This window comes from Ahaetulla prasina, chromosome 10 (assembly GCF_028640845.1).
Source record: "Ahaetulla prasina isolate Xishuangbanna chromosome 10, ASM2864084v1, whole genome shotgun sequence".
Lineage (NCBI taxonomy): Eukaryota > Metazoa > Chordata > Lepidosauria > Squamata > Colubridae > Ahaetulla > Ahaetulla prasina.
This window is the reverse complement of record NC_080548.1, coordinates 33,130,278-33,149,921: the sequence shown is the minus strand read 5'-3', so window position 1 is coordinate 33,149,921 and position 19,644 is coordinate 33,130,278. Positions and strand designations below refer to the sequence as shown.

General features: G+C 52.9%; 3 protein-coding genes across 4 annotated transcripts in view; 1 reads left to right on the top strand and 2 right to left on the bottom strand.

Moving 5' to 3' along the window:
* Positions 1 to 217: 217 nt before the first annotated feature.
* On the bottom strand, positions 218 to 4,737 carry LOC131204114 (suppressor of cytokine signaling 5-like). Its single transcript, XM_058194996.1, has 2 exons — positions 4,592 to 4,737; positions 218 to 2,749 (listed from the first exon to the last, which is right to left on the bottom strand). The coding sequence occupies exons 1-2, from the start codon at positions 4,603 to 4,605 to the stop codon at positions 1,405 to 1,407; spliced, it is 1,359 nt and encodes a 452-aa protein (XP_058050979.1). The 5' UTR covers positions 4,606 to 4,737; the 3' UTR covers positions 218 to 1,404.
* Positions 4,738 to 5,864: 1,127 nt separating this feature from the next.
* On the bottom strand, positions 5,865 to 14,311 carry PAF1 (PAF1 homolog, Paf1/RNA polymerase II complex component). Its single transcript, XM_058194995.1, has 14 exons — positions 14,190 to 14,311; positions 14,044 to 14,073; positions 13,836 to 13,928; positions 12,888 to 13,009; positions 12,277 to 12,343; positions 11,166 to 11,267; positions 10,769 to 10,874; positions 9,822 to 9,890; positions 9,570 to 9,673; positions 8,748 to 8,864; positions 8,174 to 8,302; positions 7,231 to 7,336; positions 7,009 to 7,096; positions 5,865 to 6,534 (listed from the first exon to the last, which is right to left on the bottom strand). Exons 1-14 carry the CDS (start codon positions 14,237 to 14,239, stop codon positions 6,107 to 6,109), a joined length of 1,611 nt encoding a protein of 536 aa, XP_058050978.1. The 5' UTR covers positions 14,240 to 14,311; the 3' UTR covers positions 5,865 to 6,106.
* Positions 14,312 to 14,387: 76 nt separating this feature from the next.
* MED29 (mediator complex subunit 29) overlaps positions 14,388 to 19,644 on the top strand; it is a 40,676-nt gene continuing 35,419 nt past the window's right edge. Inside the window, exons 1-4 of one of the 2 annotated variants that reach the window (XM_058195000.1) lie at positions 14,441 to 14,723; positions 17,099 to 17,157; positions 17,254 to 17,338; positions 18,162 to 18,933. In XM_058195000.1, the coding sequence (XP_058050983.1) occupies positions 14,487 to 14,723; positions 17,099 to 17,157; positions 17,254 to 17,338; positions 18,162 to 18,389 (609 nt within the window). In that variant the 5' untranslated portion in view covers positions 14,441 to 14,486 and the 3' untranslated portion in view covers positions 18,390 to 18,933. Of the gene's footprint in view, positions 14,724 to 17,098; positions 17,158 to 17,253; positions 17,339 to 18,161; positions 18,934 to 19,644 lie in introns of those variants that run through there. The other variant, XM_058194999.1, reaches the window with a different exon arrangement.

The following is a 19,644-nucleotide window of genomic DNA, read 5'->3' as shown; positions in this document are numbered from 1 at the left end:
AAAGCCAGGCTCTCTAGCCCCCACTACAGACTGCTTGGACACCTCGTTCCCGTCAACCCTGGTTTTCACAATGGGGGAAGATTTGGGGGTTTTGCGACGTCACAGTGGCTGAGAAGGCCGGGCCCAAGAAACAAGCTTTCTATGGGCAGCTGGGCTTTGGAGCCGCTCTGCTCGTCCAACCCCCTGCTCCACATTAAGAGGAAAGTCCAGCACGAGGCACGGTAGACCAAGAAGGTTTTAATGGTAACACAACACTACAGAGCAACAGGTTGTGAAAGGACCCCAAAAAGCAGCAGGAGTTCAGAGGCGGAGAGCGTCACAACCACACACCCCATGTACCTCCCCAAGGGTAATGCACACCCGGTTTCTGGCCCTGCGGCTGCTCTTATCGTGTCTCTGGTTCCCTCTGCTGCCCTGCGGCCACCAGGATTCGGGGTGCTCTCAGTCTCCCCAGAGCAGCAGCTACAGGTAGCCCTCAACTTATGACCACAACCGAGCACAAATTTTCTGTTGCCAAACGAGACAAGTGAATTTTGCCTCATTTTATGAGGTTTCTGGCCACGGTTGCTAAGTGAATCTGGCTTCCCCTTTGACCGTTTGTCAGACGGTCGCAAAATGGGATCGCGTGACCCGGAGACACTGCGGCCATCATAAATGCGATCCAGTTGCCAAGCGTCCAAATTTTGATCACGTGAACGTGGGGGTGTGCTGCAACGATTGTGTTAAAAAACGGTCATAAGTCACTGCAGTGCTTCAAACGGTCGCTAAATGAACCATAAGTCGAGGACTACCTGTACAACTTGGAGGAATGGAAGAAAGGCAAAGAAATGCAGGATTGTGCCCAAGGCACTACCCAAGAAGGAGCCCCTGGTCACCTTCCTGCCGGACGTTTGTGCCCAAACCCCTGGCTTGGAAACAGCCGTGACCCCTCCCCCCTCCCCAAAAGTTGTGCTTTTTCTCAGGAGGGATGTGGAGGCAGGGAGCCCACCCCTTGGGTGAACCTCCCGTCTAGTGGGGGACTCGGGCCTTTTGATGCTACGAATTCCGGTTAACCAGAAGTCCTCCTTTTTTTGCACTGACTTGCAAAGATTCCGGGCCTTCTCCGCAGCCCAAAGTCTCTGCAACCCTGGATTTTGCACCCAGACTGAAAAAAAGGCACCCGCAAACCCCCTTGTGCTCACAAGTCCGGAAAGGCGTGGAGGGAGACGGTCCTGCTTCCTTCACCCAAATCCTTTCCGGATGTGCTAGGCTACCGAGCTCAGTGTTTCCAGCCAGCATGCTGGAAAACTGGCACCCACCCATTCCGAAGAATGCCAGGCAAGAGAAGATAAGTTAGGAAGTAATGATTGTCATCCAAAGAAAACCGGTAGATCCAGGAGGCTGATCGGTGGTTGGGTGCCGGCTTCAGGTGCCCCAGGTATCCAGGCGCCGCACCCTCACCCTCTGCTTGTAGTGGTACTCTTTCAGGTACTCCTTCAGCGCCCGGGGCAAAGGCAGGTGCCCGATGCCGTCATAGGTGGTGCAGCAGGTCACTACAGCCCGGCACAGGTGCTGCAGGCCGAAGGGGAAGGTGCGGTGCACGGGGATGGAGAGCAGCGGCTCAAAGAACATGCAGACGCTGGGGTCCTTGTAGTGCTCCAAGAGGCCGCTCACGGTGGGCGCGTGGAAGACGCTGGGGTCGTGCACATCGAAGCTGAAGTTGTGGTTCCACTGCTCGATGCGGGCGTGGAGAGAGCGGCCGTAGCGCCGGAAACTCACGGAGAAGAGGTAGTCTTCTTGGGCCGAGTCCCGCAGAAGGAAGGTGCCCTCCGGCTTGCCCTCCAGCAGCGACTCTGCTTCATAGCGGTCCATCACACCCCAATAGCAGGAGAGTTGTGTCAGCTGCAGCAGGTCGGGCACCAGGCAGTGGATGTAGTCGATCTGGGTGTGCGCCCGCAGACCATCCCGGACCTCCGGCAGCCCGGCCAAGGCCGACTCCAGCTCTTCCTCATCCTCATCCTCCTCCTCTTCCTCCACTTCATCCTGTTCATCAGGGGCGGTCAGCATGGCCCGACCTGGCCCCGTTAGTTCGGTCATGCCGTGGGCGAGCTTTGGCCCCAGTTTGTAGAGGGGATTGATCTGCGCTGTCACCTCGAAGGTGTGGATCAAGGCATCCGGAGGGGGCTCCACCCCCTGCTCAATGCTGATGCGGCGGCGTTCCCTCAGGCGGTCATCTTCGTCCTCGGGGGGCAGGGCAGCCAGGCCCTCGTGCTCGGAGACAGGCACCGTGTGCTGCTTGATCAGCTCCCAGGTGCGGGCCAGCTCCGAGCCCTGGGGGAAGGGGCAGGTGTCCAGCATCAGCTCCCGGAGGTGAATTTTACGCTGGGAAGAGAGGTCCGGCGAACGTGGCAGGCTCTTGATAGGGAAGCACTGCCCCACGGCGGCCTGCAGCTTCTGCCGCAAGGAATGCCCCAGCCCCTTGGAGGGCTCAGGGTCTGCCCGCCGTGGGCCCTCCGTGGCTGGCCCCACTTTGGACGAGGGAAGGCTCAGTCTCTCTGAGGCGTGTCTCGGTCGGGCCTTCCCATGCCCACCCCTACGGCTGCTCGTGCCGGCATCCGGCTTCACTTTGGGCCGAGCCCCCGCTGTCCTGTGACATGGCCCCCTGGGCAGGGGGCACGCTGGAGGGCTGGTGCTCCTCCCGGGCACTGGATGAGCTGGCTCCTGCTCTTCAGAGGACGGGACAGACCGACAGGGCCGCGACGATGCCGACCTGGAGAAGAAAATGGACCAGTGTCATTAGCTGCCCATCTGCCCCAAAGCCAGCAAGAGCAAATCACGAATGCTCCAAGACAGAATTACAGGTGGTCCTTGACTTACGTCCAGTGTTTCAACAGCACTGAAAAAAGTGACCTATGACCTTTTTTCTACACTTAAAACTGTTGCAGCTTCCTCATGGTCATCTGATCAAAATTCAGCCACTTGGCAAATGACTCAAATTTGTGATGGTTGCAGTGCCCTCGGCGGTCACGTGATCCCCTTCTGCGACCTTTGACAAGCAAAGTCAATGGGGAAACCAGACTCACTTAACAACCGTGTGATTCACATAACAACTGTGATAAGAAAGGTTGTAAAATGGGGTAAAACTCATCTAACAAATGTCTCACTTAGCAACAGAACCATTGGGCTCAATTGTGGTCGTAGGTCATGGACTAACTAGCTGCAAACGGATGCCAGTTGTCTAAACCACTTTCTCAACCTTAGCAACTTGGGAGCTGGATGGACTCCAACTCCCAGAATTCCTAAGCTGACTGGGGAATTCTGGGAGTTGAAGTCCACTCAGCTTCACGTTGCTGAGGTAGAGAACTGACTTTGATTTGATCCCAATTTCCCTTTGGCCTGCCATGTCTTGTAATTCCAGTCATACTTGGCACGCGTAATTGGGGCTCAAAGCAATGTGGGAACCCAGCCAACTGCCAATAATCATGGTTTAGCAGAGCTTGCAGATGGATGTTGGGTTAGCAGAGCGATTCCTCGCCCTCCACAGCTCTTTCTAGGCTTGGGATCTCGGAGAGGCCTCCCCAGCTGGGTGCCCATCTCAAACCAGATCTGGTGGGATGGTACAACAGGGAGACTGTACAACACACAGCCGCTGTGACTCTCCAAGGGGGCAAAGGAGAAGAGTGAGGAACTCACACCCAGGGTCATGGTTACCCTTTCCTGGCAATCCACCGACTTCTCCCCAAAATCCAAAGGAGGGCTGTGTGAGTTTTTGGTGCAAAAAGCGGCCAAGAAGGTGAGTGGTACCTTTCCCGACTGGCACGCTTTATGGAAAGCCATCGGCTTTGGTGTGCCACAGCTCGCTTGGTGCCAGGCGCAGAGTGGCAGGACTTGTTTGTCGGAGAAGGTGCGAGCAGGCAGGTTTTGGCACCCGAGGATCACACAACCCTCCTCCCACAACGCCTGCCACAAGTGGCTCTTGTGCAAAGCCATTTGAACAGCCAGCTCAGGCCTGGGCACCCACCCGCCCGCCTGCTCCGGGGTCTGCCTGGGCACCCTGCTGCCTTGTCTGGGGCCGCCCGGGTCGCTCTGCAAAGCCAGAGAGGAGGCAATCGTGGGAGCGGGAGGGGAGGGCTGGGGGTCCCGGCAAGGGCTGCCCACCGTCAATGGTGGTGGGGGGAGGTTTCAAGTGGGGGCTCTTTGCAAAGCAGCCCCGCTTTGCCAGCCCGGCTGCGGGTCGATCCCCTGGCCATCCCCGGGCGGCCTCCCAAAGCCCTGCTTGCAGGCTAAAAGGGGAGGGGGCGTCTAGGGTGCCACCGCCGGCCGATCGGGCCCCCCTGCCCAAGCCCCCCCGCCGGAGACCCTCCTCGGGGCTGGGCAGCTTCGCCCCAAAGGCGGCCAGGCCGGGGACGGCGGAGAGGCCGGCGGGGGTCCCGGTTCAGCCCCGCCCCGCCCCGCCCCGCCCGCCCCCAGCCCCGCTTGCCGGGGGGCTCCACGCCCGCCTCCCCCCTGCCCGGAGGAGCCCCCTCGGCCGCCCAGCCGACGCGCGCTGCGGGCCAGAGACGACGGACGGGCGCGCCCGACCCTCCCCGAGAGAGACCCCGGCCCCACGCACCCGCCGCCGTCCATGCGCCCCGCCGCCCGCGCGATCCCGAGGGGCTGCGGCCCAGCCAGGCGCTTCCTGGGTGGCGGCGCCGAGAGGAAGCCCAGCCGGGAGCGCCGCCCCTCCGCCGGCTCGCCTCGCCCAGCGCAGCGCAGCGCAGCGTTATTAAGAGCCGGGCGGGGATCGCTGGGTCGTCCCACTCCGGAAGGAAGGAAGGAAGCAACAGAGGGAGGGAGGAAGACAGGAGAAAAGAAAGGAAGGGAAAGAGGGAGGGAGAGAGGGAGGTGGAAAAGAAGGAAGAAAGGAAAAAAGGGAGGGAGGAGAAAAGGAAGGAAGGAGAGAGCAAGGGAAGGAAATAGATGAGAAGGAAGAAGAGGAAGGAAGGAAGGAAGGGGAGGAGTAGAATGATGAAAGGGCTGAAGGACCCATACTCCTTTCAGAAGCCCATAATGCTGGGCAAGGTGGAAGGAGGAAGACTGGTACCAATGCGGAGGGTCTCAGTGGCAGCAGCTGAGGGAGCGATCCTGAAGAAGAAATCCTGTCTATGTGGGGGCCAACGTGGCTTCCAGGAGTCCTTCCACCGGTGGGCCAAGCCCTTCAGTTGGCGCATGGGACCTTGGCCGCCTGTCTGGAGCTGGGCACAGCCGCAGACCCCTCCTTGAATCCCTCCACCCAATCGCCGCTTTGCTTCACCACCCACGATCCACACGTTGGGTAGTGGCCTGGCCAAGGTCCTTCCTCTCCTGGGGGGCCTTTGGTCTCCCAAATCTCAGATGGCCCCGTTGCTAATCAACCCCACAATGACACCCCCCCCTTAGCGAAGGGGCTGCAGGGCCCCCAGGTGGGAGACTCCCCATTGGGCTGTGGGCCCAGGTCCTTCAGTGAGTCTTCTGCACCTCACAATCTCCTCCACGGACCTGGGATCCAAGCTGTGTAGACCTCGAGGGCCATATGGCCAAGGGGGTGATGGGAGTTGTAGTCCAGCACGTCTGCATAGAGAAACCTGCCCTAGCCCCATCCATGCCTGAACCCTGCCCTGAAAACCAAACTCCACCCCCTGCCTATGGCTGAGATCTTTTCAACAGAAAAATGTACTGCTTTATTTACACCAAAAATGTCCAAACTTAGCCACTTTTAAGACATGTGGAATTCTGGGGGCTGAAGTCCACCCATCTTAAAGTGGCTGAGCTCGGACACTCCTGACAGACACACAAACACACAGAGTGGGGGGGCTGCTGCTTTTGAAAGAGCTCCGTGACTGAAAAGCCAAGAAAGAAAAGGGGGGGGGAGAGAAACACATATTTTATTGCAACAGAAAAGGCGTTTATATACAGCAGGGAAGTCCCAGGGCTGAAGCACGTGGTGCCCCCAGCAGGGCCAACTGCCCAGCCAACAGACCCCTGTGGCCAGGGACGGCAGAGCTGGCGAAAAGTGCCCCTGGATACCCGAAGGGGCCTGCCAAATCGAGCCCCCCACCCCGTGCCTCTTCCGTCAGTCCCAGTCCCACCAAACGGCCTCCGTGGCTGCTCAGTCACTATCGCTGCTCTCACTGCTCGACTCCGAAGGGGCGTCGCTGGGGCTGGCCTCGCCTTCCTCCTCTTCCTCGTGGTTGGAGCGGTCGCTGCCGCTGAAGAAGGGGCTGCGGCTGCCCCGGTGGTGCTGCTGCTGCGGCCGGCTGCCCCCGTCTTCGTCCTCCTCCTCCTCTTCCTCGCTGCCGCTCTCCTCGTCCGCCTCTGGCCGGCCGCCCTCCGGCTCAGAGTCTTCCTCATCGTCGTCGCTGCCGAAGATCTCCTCTTTGTCTCGCGCAGCCCGCTCGTCCTCCTCGCTCTCCTCGGCCGGGACGCCCTCACTGGGGGAGCGGCCTTCCTCCTCCTCTTCTTCCTCTTCCTCCTCTTCCTCCTCCTCGGCTTCACTGGCCTCCTTCTCGCTCTCACTGCCTTTCTCCGGCTCCTCGTCTGAAGTGGGGGAGACAGCAGAGGGGAAGGGAGGACAGTGGGTTAAACATCTAAGCAGCCTCCCTCTATGGCCGGGGGGGGGGGGGCAGTTAATTTCCCCGAGGGGCCACAGGAGAAACTGGGACGGTTGTGTTCAGGTCCAGGTTAGGCCAGGGCCAAAAACTGACACCAGAGACAGATTCTTAGAGGTTCCTTTAGGAAAGCGAAGGTGTCGGCTTTTTGTTTGGACTTGTAAAATATATAGGAAAATCCAATAAACTAAGCTTAGGCTTAAGAGTTAGGGCTGTGAAGGTATGCACACATACATGTATTTAACAAAAATGGCAGCCACCTCCGAAATAAAAGCAATGCAACTGACTTGCTTGCCTCCACTTATTTACATTTGATTTCTAATTGGCGACTGACCTCCAGCGGCCCAGAGAGAAAGAGCCGAAGGGCTGGGTGTGGCCCAGCTCTGGTCGAAAGACCACCCACCTGAGCCTGGCACCTCTTTGCCCAAGTCCATCTCCTCCTCTTCCTCCTCCTCGGGTTCGTGGTTCTCCAACTGGGCTTTGCGGGCTTCCTGCGAGAGAAGCGAAGGTGCCCAAGTGGGCCGCACAGCTCAAGACTCCCTCCCCCCCATCAGCCACAGGGAGGGGCGCTCGGGCAAAGCCACGAGTAAAAGCTCCCTCTGCCCACTAGGACACCCAGCCCTACCTGTGCCTCCAGCTCCTTCTCGTTCATGTCCCTGTGTTTCACCACCAGGACTGCGTTGGTGCCTGACTGGACCCCGGCCTTGGCTCTCCGTTTGCTGAGCCGCACTCTGCCAGGGGAGGAGGGGGTCAGGGAGGGTGGAAGGGCCTAGACCCGCCCTTGCCAGCAGCTCAGTTGTCCGTTCCCCCCCTCCCGCCCCTTTGAGCCGAAGACCCACAGCCACAACTGTTCAGACCAGGGGTCTCCAACCTTGGTCCCTTTAAGACTTGTGGACTTCAACTCCCAGAGTTCCTCAGCCAGCTTTGCTGGGAGTTGAAGTCCACAAATCTTAAAGGGACCAAGGTTGGAGACCAGACCATTCTTTGACAGCATTCCCAACACACACACACTTTTACTGGGGGAAAAGCACAACAGCTGTGAAGAAAAAAGGTGGCATTTTTTGAGCACAGCATAGGCAGTCCTTGGCTTACAACAGTTCATTTAGTGACCGCTGGAAATTACCAGGGCCCTGGAAAAAGTGACTTGGGCCTGTTTTTTATGTGTACAACCGGTGCAGCCTCCCTGTGGTCATGTGGTCACAATTCGGCCGCTTGGCAACTAATTCGTATTTCTGACGGTGGTGGTATCCTGAGGTCACGTGTTTCCATTTTGCGGCCTTCTGATAAGCAAAGTCAATGGGGAATCCAGATTCACTTAACAACTGCAGTGATTTGTTTGCCAACTGTGTCTGGAAAGGTCATAAAATGGGGCAAAACACACTTAACGACCGTCTCCCTGAGGAACAGGCTCTTTGTCTAAGGGCTCAGTTGCGGCTGTTAAGTCGAGCACTGGGAACTGGCTCATAAAACCACGAAGCAACCCGGGAGGCCTCCCCAGGCCACTTAGCCTGGCAAGGTCCCAGCAGCTCCATCAGCTCCCACCTGCCCCAAACTTCGCCCCCCCTCACCTGGTTTCCAGTTCGTTGTAATAGACACCATCGCCTTCACGGAAGATGAAGAAGTAATTCTCCTCGTAACCCTTGCTGGCTTTGTTCTTAACGTTCCAGTTGTATTCCCGGGCAATTTTATACTCATACCTAGTGGCGGGGGGGTGGGGCAGAGAGGAGGAGGAGAGTTTCACACCTGCTTGGGAAAAATCCACTCCTTCTTAATTCAATTCAATTTCCTAAAATTGAATCGATTTTCTTGCTTACCCAAACCCCATTGCAACAGCAAACCAAGGCAAGAGGCACGTACCAAATTCAAGGGCAGAAGTAAAGCAGGCTCTGCAACTTCCCATTTCTATCCCCTCTTTGTGAAGTAGTGAAAAAAAAATATTCTTCCAACTCAGGCAACCCTATCATTTTAATCTATGACTCTGAAAAGCCAAATGGGAAATGTAAGCTGAGCTGTAGGCAGCTTGCTGACCCCGTTTTCACATTTTCAAAACTAAATCCCTTATTGCAACCACGACACCCTTCTGGGCTTTCTTCCAGGTGTATTTTAGCCTTGCTGCTTCCCTCAGACAACGCTCTCACGTACACGTCCTCGGGTGCGTAATCCATCTCCTCGTCTTGATCCCGTTTGCGCTTCCGCATGGTGTCGTCCACGGGAAGGAAGTAGGCCACAAACTGATTGCCTTCTTCATCCATCATGCCCCTGGAGGCGGAGGGAAAGGGAAAGGAGACGTTATCAGCTCCCTGCTTTGGACAGAACAGCCAATTTTTTGGGGGGGTCTTTTAATGATCCCGTAATCCCTCAGACAGGGCTGGAATTGGAGCAACTGAATGAATGGAGCTGAGTGTTTACTGGCCCTTCCTGTCACCAATGCAGAGTTCGCAGCTGATATTTACACAGTGTGTGTGTGAGAGAGAGAAATATCTGCCACTACCTAGGATTGAACTCACAGCCTCCTGATTGTGAGGTGAGAGCTGCACCACTCTTGGACGGAACAGCCATTGTGCCAAGCAAAATCCTTGCTGGCACCACCAGATAAAAGGAGAAGGCTGAAGATTATGAAAAAGAAATAGACCTCTTTCTGCTTGAGGTCTTGAAAAGGCTGGGTTGGGGTTAAGGCACCAGGCTAGAAAGTGGGAGACGGTGTGAGTTCTAGATCCACCTAAGCCATGAAAGCCAGCTGGGCGACTTTGGGCCAGTTGCTCTCTCTCAGTTCAACCCACCTCACAGGGTTGTTGTGGGGAAAATAGAAGGAGAACGATATGTTGGATAAGTTCACCACCTTGAGTTATTTGTAAAAATAAAGGTGAGATACTAAGAAATTAAAAAGTAAATATAAAACACCCTCAGCAAGGAAACCAAGGCCGGCTTTCCCCTCCCTACTTTAGAAATAAACCGTGGTCTCACCTAATCATGGCTTGTGACATCATCTCCAGAGCTGCTGCCCCGCTGGTGTCCTTGGGCGCTGGATCAGAGTCAAAAATGACCTGGGCACAAGGGTTGATCCACATCTGGCAGAGAGGAGAGAGGCGGGGGGGGAGGAGAGAGAATGAGAACAGCAGCTCAGAGCCCGGCAAGTCCTTCTGGGGAGGGGCAAGCGAGGTGGTCTGCTAACCTCTCACTCCACCCAGCAGGCTCTTCACCTGGCTTTCCCCTTACCTTGAAGTCAGGAAAGACTGGCATGACCTCCATTGGAGTAACGCGAGGCTTGCTGTAGTGCTGAGAAATCTGGAAGGGGAGGGGTGGCAGAGTTTCCCATTAGGAGACGCCCAAGAAAGACAACCACCCTTGCTAGGCCTGAAAGCTGTAGCTGAATGCAGGCTCTGCAAAGCTTTCTTGCCCCCCAAATCAGAGAGTGCAGTTAAACCACCAATACAAGAAGAATAAAAATGGCTCCAGCAAGCTTCTACAGCAGGGGTGTCCCACTTTAAAACCTGTGGACTTCAACTCCCAGAATTCCCCAACTTTAAGACCTTTCAACTCCCAGAGCTGGCTGGAGAATTCCGAGAATTGAAATCCACAAGACTTAAATTGCCAAGTTGAACCCACCCCAGTTCTATTGCTCTACAGGACTGGAAGACCTCCAAGGTCCCTTCCAACTCTGTTATTCTGTTCCTTTCTCTCTTTCTGCACAGCTTCTGTCTTTAAAACTAAACAGGCACACCAAATTTTTCCCTACCGGTTCTGTGGGCGTGGCTTGGTTGTCAGGTGACTGAACGGACATGACCAATAATAATAAATAATAAAAATAATAAAGTATACAAAACTTGGGAGTGCACCGGTCTACCTTCTTTAAAAATAGAGGCATCGGTCTACTAGCTGCCTACAGCGCTGATCAGCTGTAGTGTGGCCCTTTGAAGCGCCACAGCAGTCATTTAAGGCCGTTTGCACCTATATCACCACTGAGAGCTTCAGGGACAGAGAAGAGGAACAGCAAGGCGTGGACGGTGGGGGCAGGGATTTTTGCTACCAGTTCTCCGAACTACCTGCCCCCATCGCTATCGGATCACGCGATCTGGTCCAAACTGGGAGCTTTTCACTCCTGAGGCCAATTGGAGGAAAGGAGTTTTTTTGGGAAGGAGGAAAGGAAGAGGAAGGACACTCACTGACTTCTGAGCATCCTCAAAGGTCTTCTCAATGGCTGCAATCTGGCTATCTCGGTCCTTGTAGATCTCCTCCTCGGTGAACTGCTGTTTGACAGACACGCCAATTCTAAGCGAAAAGAGGGAGGTGGAGAGTTTAGAAAGTCAGCAGTCTAAGAGCGCGGCTTCCTTGTGCTGGACTCCGTGAGAAAGTTCCTTTGGAGCCAAGCCCTTCTCCAGAAACACATTCTCAGTACAATCAGACTCACAACAGAGTATTTTGGCAGCGTCTGGAAACCTACGGCCTAGTATGGTTTTCATGCAGAAGAGGTTTTTCTGGAACCTTGTCATATTTCTTTGCTGGTGCAAAGCTGGACGGAAATAAATAATGGCGGAATAACCAAAAGATGTTTCTACTCACTTAACCTCTGGTTTCTCATTGGAGACACCGTAGCGGTTGAATTCGGTGGAGATATATTCGGTCTTCCGCATCCATGGCACAACTTTGGCGTGCTGCTGTGATCTGAAGAGAAAAACAACAACAAAAAAAGGCCACCTGGATTTCTGTTCTTCTCCAGAGCTGCTTTCCCCAAAGCCCACCTGGCTAAAATCCAATTATTCCCAGCTAGCACAGGAATGCCAACTCCTCCACACGCACTGACTAGTATTACAAACAGATAGGCCATCTGTGCCCTTGATTTAAACAAGCGTCAGGATTCCCTGACACAGAAGTATAATTTCTTTGAAAAAGACCCTAGTCTAACTACTGGTTCCTATATATAGTCAGTCCAACATTATTCCAAATCAGTCTCAAGCGCACTCTTGAGTGCACTGTACAATCTGTATTCATTAAGAAAATTTCTATGGCCACCCAATTCACTCCCAGTGACTTAGAAAAACAAAACCCCAATGTAGCAAATATTGCGAGAGAAGAGTTATTCCCTCAAAAGCTGCTATAATGCTCAGTGTAGGAGAAAAAGAAGCAGAACCTGGGGCTGGAGTCAAGAGAAGAATCACCCTGGAGTCCTTACGTTGCCACAAACAGTGTGTCCAACTGCTCCTGAATTCCATTAAATCTTAACTAACGCCATTTTAGTGCTGATCCTTAATTGACTAGATTAATTGACTTCTTGTGTAGAAGCATGAGCAATAAATCAGCTTAACTGGAACTTATTGTGTGGTCTTCATTCTTCATACCTGACAGTTAAATGTATGTATATGTATGTATAGCCAGACTTGCTTTGGATAGTGTATATTAATAAACACTTGTGTGTGAGAGGGAGCGGAACAGCTACCAGTATGGTGAGACTGAGGAGAGTTGTGGAGATCAGAGGCAGATGCTAAGTCAGGGACTCTCTCACAAAGAAGGAAGTCAGTTAAACGAGCTAGGCCACGAAGGACAACTACAAGAAACTTTGAACAAGCTGATGCTGGGGTGGGAGACAGAGCAGCATCTGGAGAAAGAACAGGGGCAGCAGACTCGGGAGTAAGGCCAGCAGAAGGGAGCTGCGGGGTCCGAGGAATTGCACTACCTCTTGGAACTGGTGGGCGCCTGGATCTCCTCCTCCAGCAGTTTCTCATCCGCAGGATCTAAAAGAACTAAAACAAAACAAACATAGTTGGTCCCCTCCACTGAGTGTGCTCGGAGAGCTCTGCAAAGAGTTGAGATGCAGTCTGGCCTCTTGCATTCTCTAGCTAAACTCCTGCAATCCTGCTATATTAGGTCACTGGAGATGAACGCATTTAGTATGGATAGTCTTTGCGTAACCCCAGTAATTGGGACCAGAACTTCCCAGGCTAAGCAAAGTAAAGCACAACATCATGTAACCGCCTCGCTCAGTGACCAGAAATCCCAGCAATAGACAATGCTACTGTTAAGTGACAATTGTGAGTCATTAAGCAGGGACTGCCTCCCAACCTCCCGTCCGCTCCCAGCAATGAGTATGCAAGGACTACCTATAAGAAATTTGAATTCACAGCATAGTTGTGTTATCGCCCTAGCAGCGTTTATTTAGTGAGTACCAGAAATCTACGGTGCAGGTTCTCCTCACACACAAAATGGGCACATCTCCCCAACCAGCATCGATTTGCACACACGTTATTAACCCTCCATTGTGAAGGGCGTATAGAGAGTCCATCTCACCATTGGGGTCAATGCGATAAGTATCCGGGTTTATTAAATCTATGGTGACTCCCAAGTCAGGTTCCGTCAGCAAGTCATGTTTGTGCTGCTTTTCCAGAGAGGTGGCCTTGTACTGTACAAACCTGGAAAGGGGAAGGGGAAGGAGGCAAGAAAAACCTTAATCCGCAGAAAAGGCCCAAAGCTGAACTGCACTCAGAAAATGTACACTGTCAGCAAGATGAGTGGGGGATCAAATTTCCCAAAAGAGACCAGCCAAACCTCAGGCTGGACCTGAAAGAATCCTCCTCCCCTAAACAGGAAGAGCGGGAGTTTAAGGGCTTCAGCTTCCTGGAGACTCCAACCCTGCAGCAGTTCAAAAAAAGACCAAGTGGCTTCCCAAATTGTAGTATATATTCATTAATGTGCCAGAAGGGTCTTCTGGGTGGCCTTCACTAAATCAGGCGGCTCTCTGTCTGTCTGTCTCTGAAGGGGCCAAACTCATTCCTCGAGGCTTTTGGCCAACAATCAAAACGGAGGAGAGGGAGTCCTCAATTTATGACCACAACTGAGCCCCAAAATTTTTCAAAGTTGGCCATTCGAAGTTGAGTGGACTTCAACTCCCAGAATTCCCCAAAGTTGCTCCTTGAAGGTCTCCCTCTTCCACCGCCCCCCCCCCCGCATCTGGAACTTTATTTCATGGCCAGTCCTTCCATACCACTAGTTGCATTTTATTTCTTTTTTCCCACGGCTCTCAGTTACCCCAGGTGGCAGGGAAGGCCTAGAAAGAAGGAACAGGCCGATGACCCTCAGGACCTTCACGTTGAAGAGAAACAGGGCCCTGTTGGAGGGGACCTCCGAGGTCATCCAGCCCACCCCCGGGCAGGGTCCCCCCGCGCTTTCCCTCGCATCTTTCCGCGCCAAAGGCTGAGGAGGGGGGGAGGCCTCTGCAAGGGGAGGGGGGGGTCTCACCTGTTCTGGTCGAAGGGGTAGGTGATGAATTTGGGGTCGAAGGGGATGTCGGGGAGGCTGTTGCAGTATTTGACGCGGCAAACCACCCCGGACCTGCGGGCCGAAGCAGAAGGAAGGGCAGGAGTGAGCGGGAGGCCGCCGCCCCCATCGCCGCCTCTTGCGGGGCCGGAGCCTCCCCGGCGGCCTCACGGGAGGGGGGTCCCCTTACCTCTCGGGGAGCGTCCGGTGCGAGTTGGGCCTGCGGGGAAGAGGAAGAAGAAGAAGCGGACCGGGAGAGAGTCAGTGACCGCGGAAAGCGGGGAGGGGGGGGAAGGCCGCCCCCTCCACCCCCCCCCCGGGCCCCCCCCTCCCCACCTGTGGCCCGGCTCCTCCCGCTGCGCCTGAGTCTGGATCGTGGGCGCCATGGCAGCGGCTCCCACTAGCAACTGAGGGCGCAGGCGCCAGGCCTTTCCTGTCGCGGGGAGCGCCGGGAAGCGGAGTCCGGGAGCCCGCCGATGTCCTCCCTGCTAACCACTCAGGGACTACAACTCCCAGGGGGCCGCGCTCCGCGAAAGGCCTGCCGGGAAGCGTCGCTCTCAGGACGCGTCAGAGGGGAGCGCTTCCGCGGCGCAGGGCAGGCCGGGAAGGGTAGTCCCGCGAAAGCGGCCGAAGATGGCGGCGCCCCCTCAGCCGCAGGTCCCGCCGCCGCAGCCCCAGGCGCCCCCGCAGCCGCCGCTGATGGGCCAGGTGGGGCCCTCGGGGGCCGGGGGGCAGCAGTCCGCGGCGGGGGCGCCTCCTCTGGCCGCAGGCCCGGCGCCCTCGGGCATGCAGGTGACCGCGCAGGCGCAGGACTTCGACCCGGTGCAGCGCTTCCGCCTCCTCCTGCCGCAGCTGAAGGAGAGCCTGCAGGTGAGAGGGACTCCGGGGCCCATGGGGCGCAGCGGGCCTTTCTCCGCCCTGGGAGCGGACCACGTTCCTCCAGGCCTTCCTGTCCTCTACCATCCTCTGGAGCAGGGGTCTCCAACCTTGGCCAGCCTCCAGCCTGGAGGACTTCAACTCCCAGAATCCCCCAGCCAGCAAAGGAAAGGAAAGCTGGCTGGGGGATTCTGGGAGTTGAAGTCCTCCAGGCTTAAAGTGGCCGAGGTTGGAGACTCCTGCTCTGGAGTTCATTTAAGCTTCAGTGACTCCATCCAGCCACCTCCTTCTGTGCCGTCCCCTTCTTCTTCTTTTGCCCTCAATCATTCCCAGCATTAGGCTCTTCTCCAGGGAGTCCTTCTTTCTCATTAGGTGGCCAAAGTATCTGAGTTTCTTAGAACAGAATAGACTAGAATAGAATTTTATTGGCCAAGTGTGATTGGACACACAAGGAATTTGTCTTGGTGCAGATGCTCTCAGTGTACATAAAAGAAAAGATACCTTCATCAAGAATCATAGGGTACAACACAGAATAGAATAGAATAGAATAGAATAGAATAGAATAGAATAGAATAGAATAGAATAGAATAGAATAGAATAGAATTTTTTATTGGCCAAGTGTGATTGGACACACAAGGAATTTGTCTTGGTGCAGATGCTCTCAGTGTACATAAAAGAAAAGATACGTTCATCAAGGTACAACATTTTAAAACACAAATGATGGTCGTAGGGTACAATTTAACCCTTAATGATAGCAACAAAAAGTTACAGTCATAGAGTCATAAGTGGAAAGAGATTGGTGATGGAAACGATGAGAAGATTAATAGTAGTGTAGATTTAGTAAATAGTTTGACAGTGTTGAGGAAATTATTTGTTTAGCAGAGTGATGGCATTCGGGGAAAAACTGCTCTTGTGTCTAGTTGTTCTGGTGTGCAGTGCTCTATATAGCATTGTTTTGAGGGTAGGAGTTGAAACAGTTTATGTCCAGGATGCGAGGGGTCTGTAAATATTCTTCTTCAGGATCTGGCCTTCTAAAGAGCAGTCAGGGTTGATCTCCTCTAGAACTGACTTGTTTGTTCGCCTTGCAGTCCAAGGGACTCGCAGGGGTCTTCTCCAGCACCAGAGGCCTCAATTCTTTGCCGCTCAGCCTTCCTTATGGTCCAACTTTCCCAGCCATACATTGCAACTGGGAAAACCATAGCTTTGACTATACGCACTTTTGTTGGCAGGGTGATGTCTCTGCTTTTTAGTACACTGTCTAGATTTGCCATGGCTTTCCTCCCCAGGAGCAAGCGTCTTTTAATTTCTTGGCTGCAGTCCCCATCTGCGGTGATCTTGGAGCCCAGGAAAATAAAATCTGTCACTACCTTCATTTCTTCCCCAACTATCTGCCAGGAATTAAGAAGGCCGGATGCCATGATCTTAATGTTGAATGCACTTTCCTCCTTTACCCACATCAAGAGGCTCTTTAGTTCCTCTTCATTTTCTGCCATTAGAGTATATGTATGTATAATGTATGTATATATTAAAATGTATAAGTTATATATTATTATAAATTATATATCTATAACATATATTTTTCTTTAACATACATAAGTGCTTAGTAAACAGTATATTGTCTGGGTCAACTTACTTATCCATAATAATAGAATAGAATAGAATTCTTTATTGGCCAAGTGTGATTGGACACACGAGGAATTTGTCTTGGTACATACGCTCTCAGTGTACATAAAAGAAAAGATACGTTCATCAAGAGTCACAAGGGACAACACTTAATGATAGTCATGGGGTACAAATAATCAGGAAACAATATCAATATAAATCGTAAGGATACCAGCAACATGGTTACAGTCATACAGGCATAAGTGGGAGGAGATGGGTGATGGGAACGATGAGAAGATTAATAATAGTGCAGATTTAGTAAATAGTTTGACAGTGTTGAGGAAATTATTTTTTTAGCAGAGTGATGGCATTTGGGAAAAACTGTTCTTGTGTCTAGGTGTGCAGTGCTTTGTAGCGTCGTTTTGAAGGTAGGAGTTGAAACAGTTTATGTCCAGGATGTGAGGGGTCTGTAAATATTTTCAAAGCCTTCTTTTTGACTCGTGCAGTATTCAGGTCCTCAATGGAAGGATAGTATATATAATAAGATAGATTATAATAGTAATAATAATGTTGTTTACTTGTACATAGTGGTATTCTTCCAGCTTCTAATTTCTACCTCTAATATCTAACCATTGGCAGAACAAATCCCATGTTAAAAAATATTCTGTATCTTCTTCATCATTTATCTTTCATGTTAACCTATCCATTCTCTTCTTTAGGGGCCCCTGCCAGCTTTTAATATTCTCCTTCCCCCTTCCCTATTTCAGAACCTGATGAAAGTGGCTGCGCAGAACTTCGTCCAGAACACCAGCATTGACAGCGGGCAGTGAGTTCACTCCACCTTTCCTGTCCACGGCCCAGCTGAGCCTGCTCAGCCTGCCAAGATGGCAATTTTTTTTTTCTTTCTTTCCCTTTTCTTCAGGAAAATCAGTGAAGTTCCAGTGCAGAGAGTGGACAAAAGCCTGGAGGAATTTTATGCCTTGTGCGACCAGCTCGAACTCTGTCTGGTAAGTCCAGGGGGCGGGGGGAGGCATCCATTCTCGTTTGTCAGCCACCAATTCCCACTTCTGGAATTTGGGGGTTTGGCTCCCTCTTCTCTTTCGTACTCCATGTGGTTTTGGCCCTGGGGATGGGACCTCTTTAAGAAGTCTTGGATGTGATTGTGAGAAGGCGAATAGCAAGATTGGAAGGCACCTTGTAGGTCTTCTAGCCCAACCCCCTCCTCAAGCAGGAAGCCCTATACAGGTAGCCCTCGACTTACGACAGTTCATTTACTGGCAAAGTTACAACAGCACTGAAAAAAAGTGACTTATGGTCGTTTTTCACACTTACGACTGCGGCAGCATCCCCAGGGCCACATGATCAAAATCTGGACGCTTGGCCACTGGCCTGTATTTATGACAGTCAGTGTCCCGGAGTCACGGAATCCCCTTTGTGACCCTCTGACAAGCAAACAATCAAAGGGGAAGGCAGATTACTTACTTAGCAACTGCAGTGATTCACTTCACAGCCGTGGCAAGAAAGGTCATAACATGGAGCAACATTCACTTAACAAACGTCCTGCTTAGCCACAGAAATTTTGGGCTCAGTTGTGCTCGTAAGTCGAGGATTACCTGTCGCATTCCAGAGAGGTGGCTGTCCGATCCCTTCTTAAAAACCTCCAGTGGAGCACCCATAACCTCTGGAGGCAAGCAGTTCCGCTGGTCCGCTGTTCTCACCATCATCTTGGTCTTCCTCTGGGAGGAAGAGGCTGCTGTCCACAGAGCCTCTCCGGGGAACATCCGGACAGCTCTGTTCTCACCCACCCACCCTCTCTCTCCCTCATCCCAGCGCTTGGCCTACGAGTGCCTTTCCCAGAGCTTCGACAGCGCCAAGCACTCGCCCACCCTGGTACCCACCGCCACCAAGCCCGACGCGGTCCAGGCAGAGAGTCTGCCCTACACCCAGTACCTCAGCATGATCAAGTCCCAGATCTCCTGTGCCAAGGACATCCACAACGCTCTTCTGGAGTGCTCCAACAAGATCACGGGCAAGATGCCCTCGCAGGGGACCTTGTGACCTGCAGGGTTCATCTGGACTCTGACCCCTGGACGGAAGAGCCGAGCGAGCTGCAAGAGGCAGAGGAATTCTGGGCCTCGGTCTTGCCTTCCATTCATCTCCGCTCCTTCTTTCGGCCCTATCCTGTGCGGTGTTCAAGTTTCGGATCATGTTTGTGGCAACCACAAAAATTCTGCCATCCGCAGGCCGTAAAGCTCTCCTGGATCTGGGTGGCCAATTTTTCCTACTTTTATTTTCACTTAGGAGAAAGCCCCCACAATGCCTCCCACAACTGCGGGAAATTTCAGAACTGACTATTTAAAAGATGACTTATCCCAAAAGTGCATCAGGCAGATAAATGTCTTTCTCCAACGTAGTACCCAGAACATGGATCTGGGCACAGAATACAATTTTTTTTACAGACCTTGTTGTCAAACGTGTGTCTGTAAGAAGATGACTTTTGGGCTGAGGAGGAAGCTTCTAGAAAGGTATCTTTTTTTCTTTGCTCACTTTTCTGTTACACTTGATTGAAGACATTGCAACACAATAAAATCTGCCTAATGAGTTTAGTTCGAAAAGGTGCTGATAATGTTATCTAGTTGGGTGATAAAACATCTGCAGGAAAAGCACCAAGCTCAGAGAGCCCAAAGGACCCCACAGTCCTCTTCTTCTTCCTCCTCCTCCTCCCCACTCTACACACCCCACTTCCTTTTAGCAGTGATGATGTTACCTAGTTCGGTAATGAAATGTCTGCAAGAAAAGAGCCAAGTTTAGAGAGGATCAAGGACCCCACAGTCCTTCTCCTTCCCCCTCCTCCCTCTCTCCACAAACCCCTCTCCCTTCTAGCTCTGAAGATGTTACCTAGTTGGGTGAGGAAACGTCTGCAAGGAAACATCCAATCTCAGAGGGCATCATTGTTGTCCTCCTCATCCCCCTCCTCCTCTTCCTCCCCCCCCTCCTTTCTAGCATTGATGATGTTGCCTAGTTGTGGTCATGAAACATCTGCATAAAAACTACCAAGCTCAGAGAGCAGCCAGGACCCCCACAATCCAACCCTGAGCTTCCAATACGCTCTTCGATCAGAGTTTCACTCAAGTTGAGCGCACTCTCTCCTCTTGGCCCAGTCGGGTGATTTGGGGCCTGGTCAGCTTTTCCTCCTGACCAGTTATGGAGCCTTTTCAGCTGTAGAGGACCTTGTCTGTTACACCCCAGAAAATAGGAAAAAAACCATGGAAGCGAATGGAAGGCAGGGCTTTGGAGAGGCTGTGGGCCAGCA